Source organism: Somniosus microcephalus, chromosome 17 (assembly GCF_052327205.1).
Source record: "Somniosus microcephalus isolate GS21.2 chromosome 17, FLI_Smic_1.0, whole genome shotgun sequence".
NCBI classification, from domain to species: Eukaryota; Metazoa; Chordata; class Chondrichthyes; order Squaliformes; family Somniosidae; genus Somniosus; species Somniosus microcephalus.
In genome coordinates this window covers 35,936,674-35,952,339 of record NC_141003.1, presented here as the reverse complement: position 1 = coordinate 35,952,339, position 15,666 = coordinate 35,936,674, and the positions used below count along the sequence as shown (strand labels likewise).

The following is a 15,666-nucleotide window of genomic DNA, read 5'->3' as shown; positions in this document are numbered from 1 at the left end:
CCAGGTAGGTACTTTTTAAATTGCAGAGCCTGCAGTGATGGCCCTTCTCTTTAAGGGAGGGAAGGAGCCTTTGAACGCGGCAGCGCTGCACGGCCCAGTGTGCAGCGCTGCTGAAGTCTCCACCCTGCTCGCCGACATTAGCGCCCTAAGGAGTGAGTGGAGTGCTTGATTTAGCGCTCCACTTCCCTCTTGGAGCGCTAAAACTCAATTTCGTGGTCGCCAGCGCTAATTAGCACCGGGCGCTAAAGTTAGCGCCCAGGAAATGTTAGCGCCCCAAAATGGTCGATACTGAATTTTTCCCCCTTAGGGTCTAAAGGTGAATAGGCTGTTCATTTATTGCCTCTACATTTTAGAAATGAAAAAAATCTAATGGCTAATAATTGACTTTAGAGAGTTCAGTTGCTTGCAGTTATTTATTGATATTCATTTGTGATTATGAAAAAGTAGACAGTTTATACAACAAAGTAAAAATGTTGCAAAGATTCCATTATATCCCATTTTGAAAAGCAATTAAAAGTAACTTATTTCTAATGACATTTTGTATAATATTTGGCTAAAAGCAATGAATTGGAAATTACTTTCCAAAGATAATTGTAAATTGGATTTAACTGTAGTTTGCAAGATCTAGATAGGTGTTACAGATTGTGGTGTTTATGAAAATGCTGTAGGACAGACAATATCATTGCAGCCACATGACATGATGGAAGTATAGTTGTACCATTCAGTTCCTCCGTTTAGACAGTTAAGTTTCACTTTCTTTTCTTCAGTCTCTTTTTCTTGGCAGCATTCACAAATATGATCCATGGTGTTTGATTGGGTGTTAAATCTGGAAAATAAAAGGTTGCATGTTGTAGCGGTGTAAATGTAGAAACAATGTGACAAAATTATATAGTTTTGATACCAGGTTACAACAAAGATAGACTTTGGTTTTATACAGTGCCCGATTCTGTCTGAAATATCTAAAAGTGCTTCACATATCGTGAATTGTGCAATGACTTATGTTGGGTTAGAGAACATCTTACCACATTCAGAATATGATCAGATATCAAACAACATTAGAATAACTTACAGCTACATACAGAGAGATAAGATGCAGAGTGAACGACAAACACTCAAAATAGGTAAACTGCAACAGTTTGGTTATGTTAGTTATTTGGAAGCTGTCAGCATGGAAGGGGCACTGAAAGAATTAATGAACATCTTGGCAATGAACATTTGGGATATAAACAGAAACAAAAGTATAGTGAGCAACTACACAAAGTCTAATGTATATTTAACAGCAACTTGTCTCAAACACTCCACCACTGTAGCCACCAGTTGGCTGACTGAGGTTTGTATATGGCCATTTTTAGTTGTACATTGCTGTCTTTAATTCTATATTCACTCAAAATCCAATCAAAAATGATTTCTAAATGCGGAAACAATTTTTCTAGTTCCAAGCTCAGTAAAGACATATTCTTCGTTATGAGATAATATTTAATGATTCTTATTTAAATCACAATTAAAAACATAAAGGAAAAATACTTACTGAGCTGACCCAGGACAAGTGCCGACACATATGCTCATCTTAATTACTTCTGAACAGATTGTATCGTTCACTTCTTTTGTGACATTTACTGTACGGGTCAGCTGCTTACAATTGCCTATTGGAACTAATAAAATGAACAACACAGTTTAAAACTTCAGCTACAATTGAATATAGAAAACTTTTTTAAAATTTGCATTATTAGGAACTTGGATGGTTCAGGCACAAGGTAGTCATAGATTTTATCAGATTCATCTCTACTGAGTTATTTTAACTTATATTCAAAGTTTTTGTTCTCCCAGAATGCCTGTATCTGCATAATAACTATTAATACCAAGTACCTCCAGGGAAAACAAAAACAAAGCACTCAAAAGAACTTTACTAATTCTGTGATTTGAAACAGGGATTCCACATGATCCTCTGCAGCTCACCACATTGTGACTTTTTAAGGTGATTTTGTGTGCTCGAGGTGAGAGTTGATAGGGCTGGGGAATGGTCAACATCGAGCACACCTAGGTCAGGTATAGGATAGATAGATGCAGAGTGAAGCTCCTAATACTCTGCTCCAATAATGACCCTCAACACCTGTTTAGAAAGCACTCCTTGCTACACAAGTGTGGTATTTTCCATTGTATCCCTTTCCCAGTCCAGCATCTTTAGTGTCAAGTAGTATTGAATTAGGGTGGGTTTTGTGGCATGAGCGCATGCCCTCAAAAGCTGATTGCCCAAACTCCTTTCAGATTGGATCCTTAGAGTCATTAAAGAACTCGGGCACTATTCGAAGAGGAGCAGGGGAGTTCTCCCAGTGTCCTGGCCAACATTTATCCTTCAACCGACACCAAAAACAAATGATCTGGTCATTTATTTCATTGCTGCTTGTGGGACCTTGCTGTGCGCGAATTGGTTGTGGCGTTTCCTACTTTACAACAGTGACGACATGTCAAAAGTACTTTATTGGCTGTAAAACAAAGCGATTGGTACTGAGCCATAGAGACCAGGGTGGTAATAGAGCTGCTACAGCTGGCCTTGGTACATCTGAACTAGGAAGGGGAAAAATCAACTGGGTTCGTGCTTTTGATGGCTAGTTAGTGAAACCTACTGAAAATGCAGATGTTAGGTAGGAACAAATTAACAATGGACTGTGATGCACAACATGACTAAATAGCCAACTGACACTTGGGTTGAAATTTTTCTCCACGAGCCTATCCAAAATTGGACGCAACAGAGAATGTTGAGTTTGGGTGGTGAGTCATATGATTCATCTGTGATGTTAAATAAAGTTTAACCTTTTGACTACTGTTTACATTCTTTTTCCTAATGCATTCCTCTATTTATTACTTTTTTCTAAGTTTTCACTCTTTCACATTCCTGTCTTTCTACAACTTAATTTCTTTGATACACTAAACCACTACACGTCATCGCTGCGCTCCACCAAGTGGTTTGTGACGGTAGTTGTCCGATCAGCTGTAGCCAGGTTACATGAACACATTCTCAGCTCACTCGAATGGAGAAATGCGACAGTGGCCTGAGGCACCAACTGCAATGGGTTGAGCACAAAGGGTTTGCACACCTATTGTTAGTGACCGTCGATAATGGTGCCTGTGTGAATTATTTGGGACAGTCAGTAAGGTGCACAAGATATTTCTCTTTTTTTTGATGTCTATATAAATCTCCAAAACCCTAAAGAGTTTTTTTGGATGAGGCCAGCAACTTCTCCCACCATGCTGTGCACAACCTGGAGAGAGATAACCAGCATGGAATCAGGAAGAGAGGACACACATAACTAACCTCTGATGAAAGGTCACCCACCTGAAACATTAACTCGGTTTCTCTCTCCTAGATGCTATTTGATCTGCTGAATGTTTCCAGCTTTTTCTGTTTATATTTCATACATAACTAACTTGGAGATTTTCCAAAGACATAACTCCCCTGGCACACAAGACAAAACATTCCATTTCTAATTTCCTCAATGACAATTTGAAATGTCATGGACATCTATTTAAAGATTGTTTGAGGCACAAATCTCACAGGAAAAATATACTAGAATGTCACAGCAATGAGCTTTTATTTTCCTCCTCACTAACCTAGAGGACACTGAAACCAATTGTACCCTGAATTATACTGAGTGAAATCAGTCAGCTCCACACAGACCAAGATCAGAACCTGGAACCTTCTTGATCTATATAGATCAGCACCACACCACGTGATGCACTTATCTCAATAGGGACCTTACTTTTATTTAAATACTGACTCAATATTGCTTTAAGGAAGAATCACCATTTATTTGTATATTACAAATGGTAGGTAGACCACAACAGTCCATTTCAAAATGCATTGAAACACCCACTGTCAATCTGGTCCAATGGAAAAGCCCATTTATAAAAGTGTCCACATTTATCTGCAATACTTGTTACTTCTGTAGGTGACACTGTAATCAGGAGTTTCAGTGTAGAGGTTTGCTATCAATGCCAGTAATGCCAGAATGCCTTAAACCATTATACTTTGTGTCAGGAACAAACCTGAGGAATTCTTGCCAGTTCTGAAATTAATGCAGCCATCTCTGGGTTTTTTAAAAAGAAACAGGATCTTTTCAAAACTAAAGTACAGGAATCCCTTCAATGTTTGCAAAATCTGGACCTATTCACTAAAATAAATTCAGTGCCTATTACTGTAAAAGCAAAAATATTGGAATATGTTTTTAAAATATCAACCCCTTCAATGTTCAAAAAAACTTGAGGCCTCCTCATTTGGTGAAAAGTCAGAAACTTTATTCATTGGAAAATCAGGGCAACCCTCACCCCGAGGTACTTTTCCAACAGCCCTGCTGAGATATTTTTCTAACCCCCACCCCTCTTCATTGAGCTACTTTTCCTACTCACAGACTCCCCCACCATGCACTGCAGCAGTTTGGTCTTGACTACTCATGTGCAACACCACAAGAGATCGACTCGTATATTAATGAATTTGAGTGTAACATAATTAAATGGTTACCTGGAGTTGGGCACTTATAGCAGCAGTTATCTTCATCCCATTTTCTCTCAGACTAAACAAAGAGAATTAACAGTAAAGAGTTAATATCGTACATGCTCTTTGAATATATAGCGATAAGACTTTAAGAATGTAGAGATGATCATATGTGTTAATGTATGACTGAAAAAAGGAAGAAATTAAGACTTCTATTTATATTCTGTTCATGTCTTTCAGAAATGCCTCAAACCACTTCACAAACAATGTGCTCAATTTAAAATAAATTCTATGACACATGGGAGAATTACCATCCATTTTTAAGAACTGTTATTCAGTAACCTGTTTCTGCGGCTCAGAGTCCCCACTGATGTATTTCTCTTTTCATCACTTTTATGACATCTATTTTTGCTGCCTGTTTGAATTGTTGAAAGTCCCAGCCACCAATTTTATATATTTTTTAAGAGAAGGAAAGAGTAGTGACATACAGAAAAGAAAGAAAAAGAGAAACACACGCACAAAGAATTGTAGAATTTAAAGGGGGAGATTTTGCTCTCCTTTGTGCCGAGGGAATGTTTCGTTTCTAGCCAGGAGACAGAAGGCTGCACAGTTGGCAGTCAGTACTGCTACTACAGGCCTACACTAGGTGAACACTGGGGCTTAATGACCTGTACCCAGAAATATGTGCAGATTCAGACATGCCGGGATGGATTTTCTCAATGGGGGCGCGTTGGGGGCGGGACTGCTGGTTGTCGGGTTTCAGTCCCACTCCCAACGACGTCTGGCCAACCCACGCTGTTTTTCCTTGATTGACCTTAGCTGGCCAACTAAGGGAAAGCCGGTGACAGAGGACGTCAGCGTATGACGTTTCACCTGTCGAAAACTTTTGACAGAGGAATTGTCAGCGTTTGACAGCTTTGAGAAGCTGTCAAACACTGACAATCTCTGTTCTAAGGTGAGTCCTTGCACAAAGACTCACCAAAACCTCTTTCCTCAGCAGAAATCAGATGGCTGCTGCATCTGAGAATGCAGCAGCCATTCTGTCATCCCTGCCGTTGAGATGGGGCACCTCCAATCCCCAAGGGTTGAAGCCTGCAGGAAGAAACAAAGGTAAGTATACTTTTTCTAACACTTTACACTCACCTCTCATACTTACCTCTGCACACTTTCACCCATCGCTCACCTCCACAGCGGACTTTTCGATCCCTCTCACCCCTGCAGACCCACTGCTCGCCTCGCTGACCCTGGCGAGGTTCGCAGCTGTTGGGAAGCCCGCACTTGCAGGGGTAAAATGGGGATAAGCCTCAAAACTGCCTGTTAACTCCCTGCCCGACTTTGGGACCCGCCTCCCGGGAAGATGGAGGCAGGTTGGGGGCGGGTTCGGTATCCGCTCCCAGTTTCTGCCATTTTCCCGGAAGTCCCGCCTCCATAGGGCTGGGAAAATTCCCCCCACCATGTGGAGTGCATTTCTGGTGTGCTCTGCCTGACTCCTGCTCATGCAGCAGAGTTTCGGGGTGGGGAGGGGAAGTCAAAGGACAAAAATCAGGCCCAATGTACGATAGGAATACAGGGAGACGGTAAGGCACAATAAAAAAGTTAGAGACAAACGGAAACAATGATGGCCCAGAGTTTGCGGCCCTGATGCCAGTGAAAGGGCAGCGTTCGCCATCATTGTGCCTTTGAAACTGATCGCAACTTGAGGATTTAGTGCACGCGCAGCGGAATGTGGAAGTCGTGGAGTTGTGGCCTGTCATTCACTGCTCCTCCACAGGCAGCACTGCGGACCCCCCACAGAGCCGCAATCAGTGTCATCACTCACGTCATGGAAACTGATGAAAACTTCAGCACATCCGTGGTAATTACACTGTTAAATACCCGGTTAAAAGTTAGACCCAAAGGAATTAGGTGTTGTTAGATTCTCAAAATTTACAGATCCCCCAAAACGAAAAGGATAACCCTATTAAAATGACACTGGACCCTTGCTAAAACCATCAGGAGTCATAAAAGGGCATGTTGGGCCTAACGAGGAGATTCAAGGTCAGAAACAGACTTGGCATTTTAAAAGGACATGTTCAGGCATGTTTGGGAAAAAGGCTGCAACAAAGAAATGGGATCTTCCTCTGCAGTAGACAGTTTGGGTATTCGAGATAGTCAAACTGTCTGGGGGAACTATAAACATCACAGCCCCTATCAAGAAATTTACATGCTAACAATAGACCCACGGAAGAACAGCCTCACAAGACCCATCCAAAAACATGCATAAAACAAATCGTTTAGCCAACCTACAAAGAATCTCAGGCCCCACAGTAAACTCAAAGCTTGAGGACAATTCAATACAATTAGATAAGAGCTCAACAGCTCAAGAAAACCATCCCGAAACTACTTCTCACATTTTTAAACTACTTCAACAACTCAGGAAGCCATCCTGAAACCGATTAAACAATTTAAGATTAGGAGGCTCCAATTAGTATAATTGAAAGCCTGTTTTCTAAAGACAGAGAAGTCAATAAGTTCGAAAGACTCGTTCAGCAGTTCAGTTCAGCAGTTACACAGTTACAACAAGTTCTCTACAAGCTCTACAGTTCTCAGGATTTCATCGAGTTCAAAGAAGTTCACAGTTCTGGAAGCAGGTCAACACACAAGAAGAAACCAGAGCAACAGTTTCAGTGACCATCAGACACCTCGCGGCAACAAGGGCCTTACGAAACAACCAACTGGGATACGGCAGGCACCAACCAACACATCTAGCGAACCCTGAAACCGCGAACCAGCTCAACTGTCAAGGAGTCGCTTTGATGAGCATTATCCCTGGTCCTTCAGAGCCTAACTTAGCTAGTAAGATGGGATTGGGAGGGGTGAGATATTGGTCTACTGTAATTTTTCCCTCGTGTATGTCGAAGTGTTTTCCCCATTTTATTAGAGTATTATTATTGTGTTGTATTTTCTTTCTCAAATAAAAATCCAAGTTCTTACACCAAAATCAGTTGGCTGCTGCCCCTTTATCACAACCCCCAAATAAGTCCAAGGTCTAGAACCAAGGGAGTGGGAACGATTCGAACCGCTCATAAGTCAGAGGTGAAGCTGACCCCAAATACCACCCCTTACAGTGTAACTGGGGTTTTGACAATGTATTGACTGCTAAACAAAGGTTATGGTCCTGAAAAACTCATTTTAATTTTGTGCGGTCAAATTTATCCATTTTAACAAAAATTGAAATTAAGAAACTTAAAAAATATATATTTTTTAAAGTTTGTCCATTTTTATTTCAGGTTTGCCTTTTCCCCACGTGAGAGTCCCAATTGTTGTTTTGCTCTCTCTAACAGTTTTAAAAATGTAGAATATTGGGAGCTTACCCACTTCCTGGTTCGCTGTCTGAGAATTCTGTATTTTGATTGGCTGCTTAGACAGCTTGTTGCGGTCACAGTAACTCTTCACTGGGAAACCCCATTAACTTGCGTTGATTTGAATTACGTGTCAGAAAATCCGAAATTCTCGACACAGAGATCATGAGATCTTTGTGCAAAGCTTACTTCGGGGCCAGCAGTGGACGCCTTCGCTTCGCCACTGACCATAAATTCCAGGCTAATGAAAATATGTGACAGCCACATATAAACCAAGAAAGTGGGAAATGGAGGTGGGAGTGGCCACAGAAAGATGGAGATGGGGAAAAGAAAATTAGAGAAGAGGTCAAGCAAAGAGACAATTACAGGTAGAGAAAGAAGTTTGTCTGTGCGCATTGGCACAGGAGATCAACCAGTGACTATAACCTGCAGATGCAACACCTGTAATAACTACAAGTCTGCAAATCATATGGATAATTTCAGTAATATTCATAAACACCTTGCAGTTATTAAGTTTTCTACTGAAATATACTATTGTATGATTAAGTTCTGCATCATCATAAACTGAGCAGAAAAATCAATTCTACATCCTACAGTAATATTAATCCTGACATGGAGGCAATAGCAAAGTAACAGTTTCCTGTTTCGATATCTGATGGATAATCAAACTATACTGACCAGGCTTAGCAATAGTTGGTGATACAAATACCTGCATTCTATAACCCACATTTTTAAACCGTTTTATATATTTAAACAGAATATTGTGGTACATATTTTGTTTCAGATGTTCAAAAATTAAATAAAGCGTCTCAGTTCATGCTAGATTATTTTCTACATTTAAAATTCTTTTGCAATTTTTAATGCTCTAAAATGTCATGTTTATTCACCAAGAAATAATGTTTATAGTAATTGTATTTAAACAATAGTTTACATCCAACCATTTATCTGTTCTTGATTAAGATCCCCCACGATGAGGAAACGTCTGGTAAATAGAAACAATGTACTGTACAAACCTCTTTGCAAGTAGGCTGAGTGACGCACGTCTTTTTCTGTGTTACTACCTCAGATTTAAAACATGTGTAGGAAGTACAGTTATTGTTGCGATCAATCCACCTTGCACCATTCTAGGAATGAAAGATACAAAGTAATAAAATAAGTAAATTCAACTGATGTTTTCCAAACAAATTAAACAAACAATGTAATGTCACCAGTTCTTGCGTTAAGGGGACAGTTTCCACAATTAACACTGTAAATAATCTCAATATACAGTACTTGTTTTGTTAAATATAATGGTCCTGAAGATTCACAGAGAGTGTGCATCCCAGTGGGACTTCCGTTGCTGACCCTACCAAGGTTTGCGAGGTTAGGGATGGATCCCGTCAGTTCCACACTCATGGCACTCAAGAGGTGCATTTTGGACGCCCGCCCACTGAAGAGGCTGGAAAGTCTTTGCCTGTATGCAAAAGTACTGCGTGTAAAAGTATTTTAAAAATACTTCACCCTTTTCAGGGTTCCAGGCCCTGATCTTGGCCTCACATCCACCATTTGGTATGCCTGGTCTCACCAAGTGAAGGGAACTCTGATGTCCAGAGTCTCTGCCCCAGCCCTGCTTTCTCTTACACCTTGTAAGAGGTGGGCTGAGGCTCCACCCCGTTACCCGGCCCAGCTGGAATTTTTGCACCAGGCTGAGTCCCAGCCTAACTTCCAAACCTTCTGGTGGACTCCTCCAGGGAGTATATTGGAAGGGCTGTGAATTTTCAGGACCAATGTCCTGGTTACACGTAAAACAAACATTGACAACTATTGCAGGAGAATAACAATTATTAACCTCAAAGTAGTGAAGCAGAGTTACAACTGTGGTTGAATAGAATTGCTTGCCTGGAATTTTCACAGGGGGTATCCAGCAGGAGATCAGTGAAAGCCCCGGAGAAATGACATAAATGGCCATTTACACAATTTATCTGGGGTTTCTGCTGAAGTCATGACAGAAGTTGGGGAGAAACACAAACATTCTCCTCTGTCATGTTTAGGTTTGTGTTTGTTCGCAGGTAGAAATTACAGCTGTTGTAGAAAACTAAGTGTAATTGCATTTAAATGGTTGTTTCTTTATTTGGTTGTACTCAAACCTACAAGCCTGGAAGCTGCCATCAAAGTAAAGTCTTAAAGCAGCAATATCCAGAGTTATGACTCTTGTGCACTTCCCACCTGCTGCAAGCCAGTCTTCAAATTACTGCAGGTCTTTTCACCAGGTGCCGCACTTTCTCAACAAAACTGTGCAGTAACAGCGTTAGCAATCTGGGCAATATTGACACTTAAAGCAGTACAGTAAATCGCCATTTTAGTGCATTGTTTTCACCGTTTGGTATGTCTGGTTGAGATGTGCAACTTTCAGCCAAGTACTTGTATTTCGGAAATCAAGGCAACTGCTGCATTTCATTTATTGAACATATTTGGCCCAGAAATTCGGGTCTCCACGGGTGAGTACGCATGGGGTACTCACCCGTAGGCCCAATGGAAGTGCCGGTCTTCTGCATGCACTGTGCATGCGCAGGAAACCGGCACTTCTGATCCACTGAACGAAGAGGTTCAGAGGTCGAACGCGCGCGCAGGAGAGGCTGCGCGTGCGCTTTGAACGTAGGTTTTTTTTGCAGGTTTTCCCGGGATCGTAAGCCTGCAGTATTTAGAAATGTAAAAAGCAGGCATAAGGCCTGCTTTTTACAAGGTAAGTGGTGAATTAATTAAAATTAAAACATTTTTTCCACAGGTTTATTATTTTTAAATACTTTAAAGCAAGGTAAGTTTATTTTTAGCCCCGTTAGAATATAAAATTATTTTTTTCAAAAATTTAAGTTATTGTTTAAAATAGTTATTTAATGTAATTTATAGTTTATCTAAAAAGTGTGATTTAAAAAAAAATTATTTGAAGGTTTACTGCTATTTTGGGGCCGTAGTATTCATAAGTTTTGACAGGTCTTCCTGTCAATCTTATGAATGGGCTTTTTCCTCCTCCGATTGGCTGCCCATGGCTCACGTGATCCCAGGGGACGCATCGCACTAACTACGCCCCTGGGACACGCAAGCACAGCGCACCGGCAGCTGGGCCAGGCCCCGGAGCGGAATTCCACGGGGCCCTACAGCTCAACTGCCGGCGCGCAAGGTAAGTGCAAGTCGGGGGCTTACACCCGCGGGAAGCCCCCGACCCGAATTTCTGGGCCATTAGATGTAGAACACCTTACAGTTAATAGAAGGCACCACTGGTCAAATGTAATAAAATGACACGATTGTGAAAGGCAGATAATTGCTTTGAGCCCATTTTCTTTTCCAAATATATCCTCCATAACTGATCAAAGGTCCCAACGTCATTGTTCCAGTGGGAGTGAAGAGAAAGATTGTCTATCCCTGATATCACAAGTGTACCACAGTTAATAAATGTGTTTACAAATATATTCTGCATAAAAATATTAAATTCTGAATCACTTACCTCTCTCCGTTTTCCTGTACTGTCCAGGCAACCTGTTGTTTTAAAAAAAAACTTCATCAGTTCTGTGATTTTAAATGACACAGTGTTCAAAACTGATCATTAATACCTACTATTTTTATTAACTAAAAAACTATCAAGAGGATTTCCTATTGAGTTAAGGTAAATAAACTTACATGTATGAACACAGGTGGTCTTGTCTTCAGATAGCTTCATTCCACTTGGGCAAAAGCAGCCTTCCTCAAAAGAGGTCAACTTCAACCCCTCTTTCACTGTACTGAAAACGAGAATGAACAGTTAGGGGGAAAAATTTGTCCCCTTAGCACCTCCCGTTAGCACCAGAGCAGTATCGCCAGGGCGAGCCGAATCCAGCACCACATGCTAAATCCGGGCCCCCCCCCCCCCATATGGATTGGAAACTGAGTATTGCCGGGAGCGTCAACACCAGGTAGATCATGATGTCAGTGAGTGTGCAACGCTCACAGCCCGATTTGCTAAATTGATTGTCGCCACCTACCTCAGCACCTGGAGTAAACACTGACAGGGAGAGCTGGCGTTCAGCACTAGGAAGCCGGCTCCAGGGACGTTATTTAAAGGGATCATCAGTAATCACTCGCAGCTGTCAGGTGAGTGCAGTTTCAGTGGTTTCTTGTCAGTTTCACCCACTGCAACAGTTTCATTCAGTAATTTGCAGGTTCTTTTGTATCAGGAGTCTTCTGGCAAATTAAAAGTAGCTACATTTATACTACAAAGTAGCTACATTTATTCTTCAAAGATTCAAACTGCTACACTTGACAACATTAATGGGGACTATACCTCGGCCTCCAGGATCTATGGCGGAGGGAATGTAGGCTGCGAGAAATACAGGAACAAGTGCGCAGAGGGATGAGGAGGGACATCAGGGCTTTCACCAGGAGGCTTTACCCTCTGAGGGTATTCAGAGAGCACTTCTCCTACCTTCAATTAGGTGAGGAGCAGTGTATTAGACAGCTCTGCCTCACCAAGGAGGTGGTTACAGAACTCTGCCACCTCCTCCAAACAGACCTCCAGCCTCACACTAGGATGACTTAAAGCCCAGATCCCCTTTGCTCACCAAATCCCCATCATTCCATCCCTCTCGCAGGCCACATCACACCACAAAGCTGAAATGAAGGGCAGCACGGTGGCATAGTGGCTAGCACTGTTGCCTCACAGCGCCAGGGACCCGGGTTCAAATCCGGCCTCGGGTGACTGTCTGTGTGGAGTTTGCACATTCTCCCCGTGTTTGCGTGGGTTTCCTCCGGGTGCTCCGGTTTCCTCCCACAGTCCAAAGATGTGCGGGTTAGGTTGATTGGCTATGATAAAATTGACCCTTAGTGTTAGGGGGATTAAATACGTGGGGTTACGGGGATAGGGTGAGATATGTGTCGGTGCAGGCTCGATGGGCCGAAATGGCCTCTATCTGCACTGTGGGGTTTCTGTGATTCTGTGACAGACACCACAAAAGAATGGCAAGTGAACTAATAAATTTATCAAAAAATAGTGAACACATATTTACACCAAAAATATTAACTATTCACCCTTGTGCAATCCCTTAGTGCCTATCATTACTGTGCTTTTGCCTACTCTAGTGCTCCTATGAAGTGTTGGCCCAGTGGCTGCAGCATGGCTGGTGGAAGGCTGCTGAGTGTCTGTGCGGGAGACTTCAGATGGCCTTGCAGGATGCCCTCGACCAGCTCTGGACCTGCAAGGCCCGGCTCTAGACTGCACCACCTCAGCATAGGCAGCAGCAGTCTGGGCTGGCTGGATGACAGGCAGCGACAAGGGCAATGGCAGAGTGGCACTGGTGGGAGCAGGAATACTGTCATCCTGAGAGAGGACAGCAGGTTCCTGCTCCACTGACCCACTGCCACTCCCCTGGGGCAGCACCTCAGCATCACTAGCAATCTGCTGGAGCAGAGATTGCTGGCCTGCTGTGACACCATGAAAGCCCCGGTGGATGGTGGTCGACCCAGCCACGATGGCAGCAGTCAGAGCTTGCGTGGCATCAAGCTGAGACTGCATGAGAGCAGCCCGAGATTGGATGCCACCAAGCATAGACTGCATTACAACACTAAGACGTTGCGTCACTTCCGCCTGTGCTGCAATGGAAGCGACCAGATCGCCCATCACAGGCAGCATCACGTCTGGGTCGACACAGTGTCTCTGGGAGTCTACCATCCTTTGTGGACTGGAAATGATGGGCTTCATGGTGTGCGCAGAGCCTTGTGCAATGTTGGAGGCGGACTCCTCCAGGCTCCTTATCATTGCCAAGAAGCGCTTGGGCACTCTTGCCATTGCAGCTAACATCTCCCTGTGCATGACCATCACCCTTCTTCTAAATGCCGCCCCATCAAGGTCCTCATCGGAGTCCTGTGCAGCAGAACTCGCGCGCAAACTTACCCTCCTGGGAGCTGGCCCCTGAGCTACCCTTTCCCCCTGCCTTGCTGCAGCCCACTCGTCCCCGGTGCCTCACCCTGTGCAGGTCCCGCTACTATACTAGCCTTTCCAGAAGAAGGTGTGCAAGGTGTGAGATGTGGGTGAGAGTGTTGGTAGGTAGAGATTGTTGGTGGGTGAGTGCTGGGGGTGTGGTGCTTTGGGCAGTGTGTGAAGATTGTGGTTTGATGATGGTATGTAGCATTTGTTGAAGCATAGACTCATCCTGACCACCCGAGTGAGGTCGTTAAATTTCTTCCTGCACTGTATGTGGGTCCTGGGGACCACAGTGCTGCCCAAGACCGCACAAAGTGGAGGAGAAGCATCCGGAAAGGCGCCGAACACCTCAAGTCTCTTTGCTGGGAGCAAGCAGAAGCCAAGCACAAACAGCGGAAGGAGTACACGTCAACCCAAGCATCCCACCCACCTGCCCCTTCAACCACCGTCTGCCCCTCCTGTGACAGAGACTGTAGGTCCCACATTGGACTCATCAGTCACCTGAGAACTCATTTTTAGTGTGGAAGCAAGTCATCCTCGGTTCCGAGGGACTGCCTAAGAAGAGAAGAAAACGACTATACTAGTCTCTAAAGAACGTGTAGTGCCAGTTTCTGAGCTGGTGTATGCGGGTGAGAGGTGCAATGACGCAGTGTGTTCTTCCTCCTCTTCTCCTGCCTTGCTCTCTACAGTGCCCTCAGGGACAGGCTCCTCAGTTGCTTGCTCATTATCTGAAAGTATAAAGGCACAAGAGTCGGGTTGTGAAGCGAGGGGGGTACAGGAAGGGAGAAATGCATGCATACAGCATGATTAGCTGGAAAGTGCGAAATGCTTGTGGGGTGAGGGGGAAGTGGGATGTGAGAAGGAGTAGGGATGAACATACCGTTATTGTCCCCAAGGGGATCAACGTCGCCGGTGGCCACAGCGCCCACCACCAGGCGCCCAATGATCTGCAGCACTCGATTCTCCAGCGCAGACAGTGGTTGGGTATCGGCTTGTCCCCCGCCTGTGCGCTCCTGCTCCCTCCCGTTGTGAGCCACCTTGGCCTGCAAGAGAAAGGAAAGTATGTGAGTGAGTGTGGAGCAATGTGTTTGGAAGATGTACCTGCCATAGTTGAATAGCTGTCATTGTGAGCAACGTGTGAGATGTGGGTGTGAGTGTTGGTAGGTAGTGATTGTTGGTGGGTGAGTGCTGAGGGTGTGGTGCTTTGGACAGTGTGTGCAGACTGAGATTCAGATGATGGCATGCAGCATTTGTTGAAGCATTGACCCACCCTGACCACCCGAGTGAGGTTGTGAAATTTCTTCCTACACTGTGTGTGGGTCCTGGGGACCACAGTGCTGCCCGAGGCCTGCTGTGCTACCTCCCTCCACATGTTGCGGAAGACTTGCAGCGAGGGGCTCCTGCCACTTGTCGGGTAGAGCACCGCCCTCCGTCTCTCGACAGCGAAAACCATTGCCTCCAATGCTTCACTAGAGAATCTGCAGGCTCTCTCCCTGGGGTGTGGATCTGCCATGAGCACACCTGATTCAGTCCTCGAGCTCCTTGTTCTGCTGCTGCTTGCTGAGGCAGCTGCACAGCCAGCAATGCTGAGAATGAGGAGCTGCAGCATCAGTGAACCTCCCTTTTAAGAAGTGAACAAAGCTCCTGGCAATTCTGACTTGCGATTAGACTGCACCTGCCCACTTCCCCCTCATCCCACAATCTTTTCTCACTTTCAAGCTACTCATGGTATATGCATGCATTTCTGCCTTCCGACCACCCTCCCCTCACCATAACCCGACTCGTGTGCCTTTCTGCTTTCAGATAATAAACAAGCACCAGAGCAGCCTGTCTCCGATGTCATCGAAGAGAGCGAGGCGGGAGAAGAGGAGGAGGAAGACGACACCACAACACTTCATAGAAACATA

At 44.0% G+C, this 15,666-nt stretch overlaps 1 protein-coding gene across 4 annotated transcripts in view; it reads right to left on the bottom strand.

Annotated features, from left to right (window-relative positions):
• Positions 1–399: 399 nt before the first annotated feature.
• The window catches only part of LOC147105635 (mucin-2-like), a 210,490-nt gene continuing 195,223 nt past the window's right edge, over positions 400–15,666 (bottom strand). For all 4 annotated transcript variants that reach the window (XM_086010175.1, XM_086010178.1, XM_086010177.1 and 1 more), the window contains 6 exons: positions 11,485–11,585; positions 11,312–11,343; positions 8,844–8,954; positions 4,517–4,568; positions 1,529–1,652; positions 400–826 (listed from right to left, as the gene is read on the bottom strand). In XM_086010175.1, the coding sequence (XP_085866301.1) occupies positions 652–826; positions 1,529–1,652; positions 4,517–4,568; positions 8,844–8,954; positions 11,312–11,343; positions 11,485–11,585 (595 nt within the window). In that variant the 3' untranslated portion in view covers positions 400–651. The remainder of the gene's footprint in view (positions 827–1,528; positions 1,653–4,516; positions 4,569–8,843; positions 8,955–11,311; positions 11,344–11,484; positions 11,586–15,666) is intronic.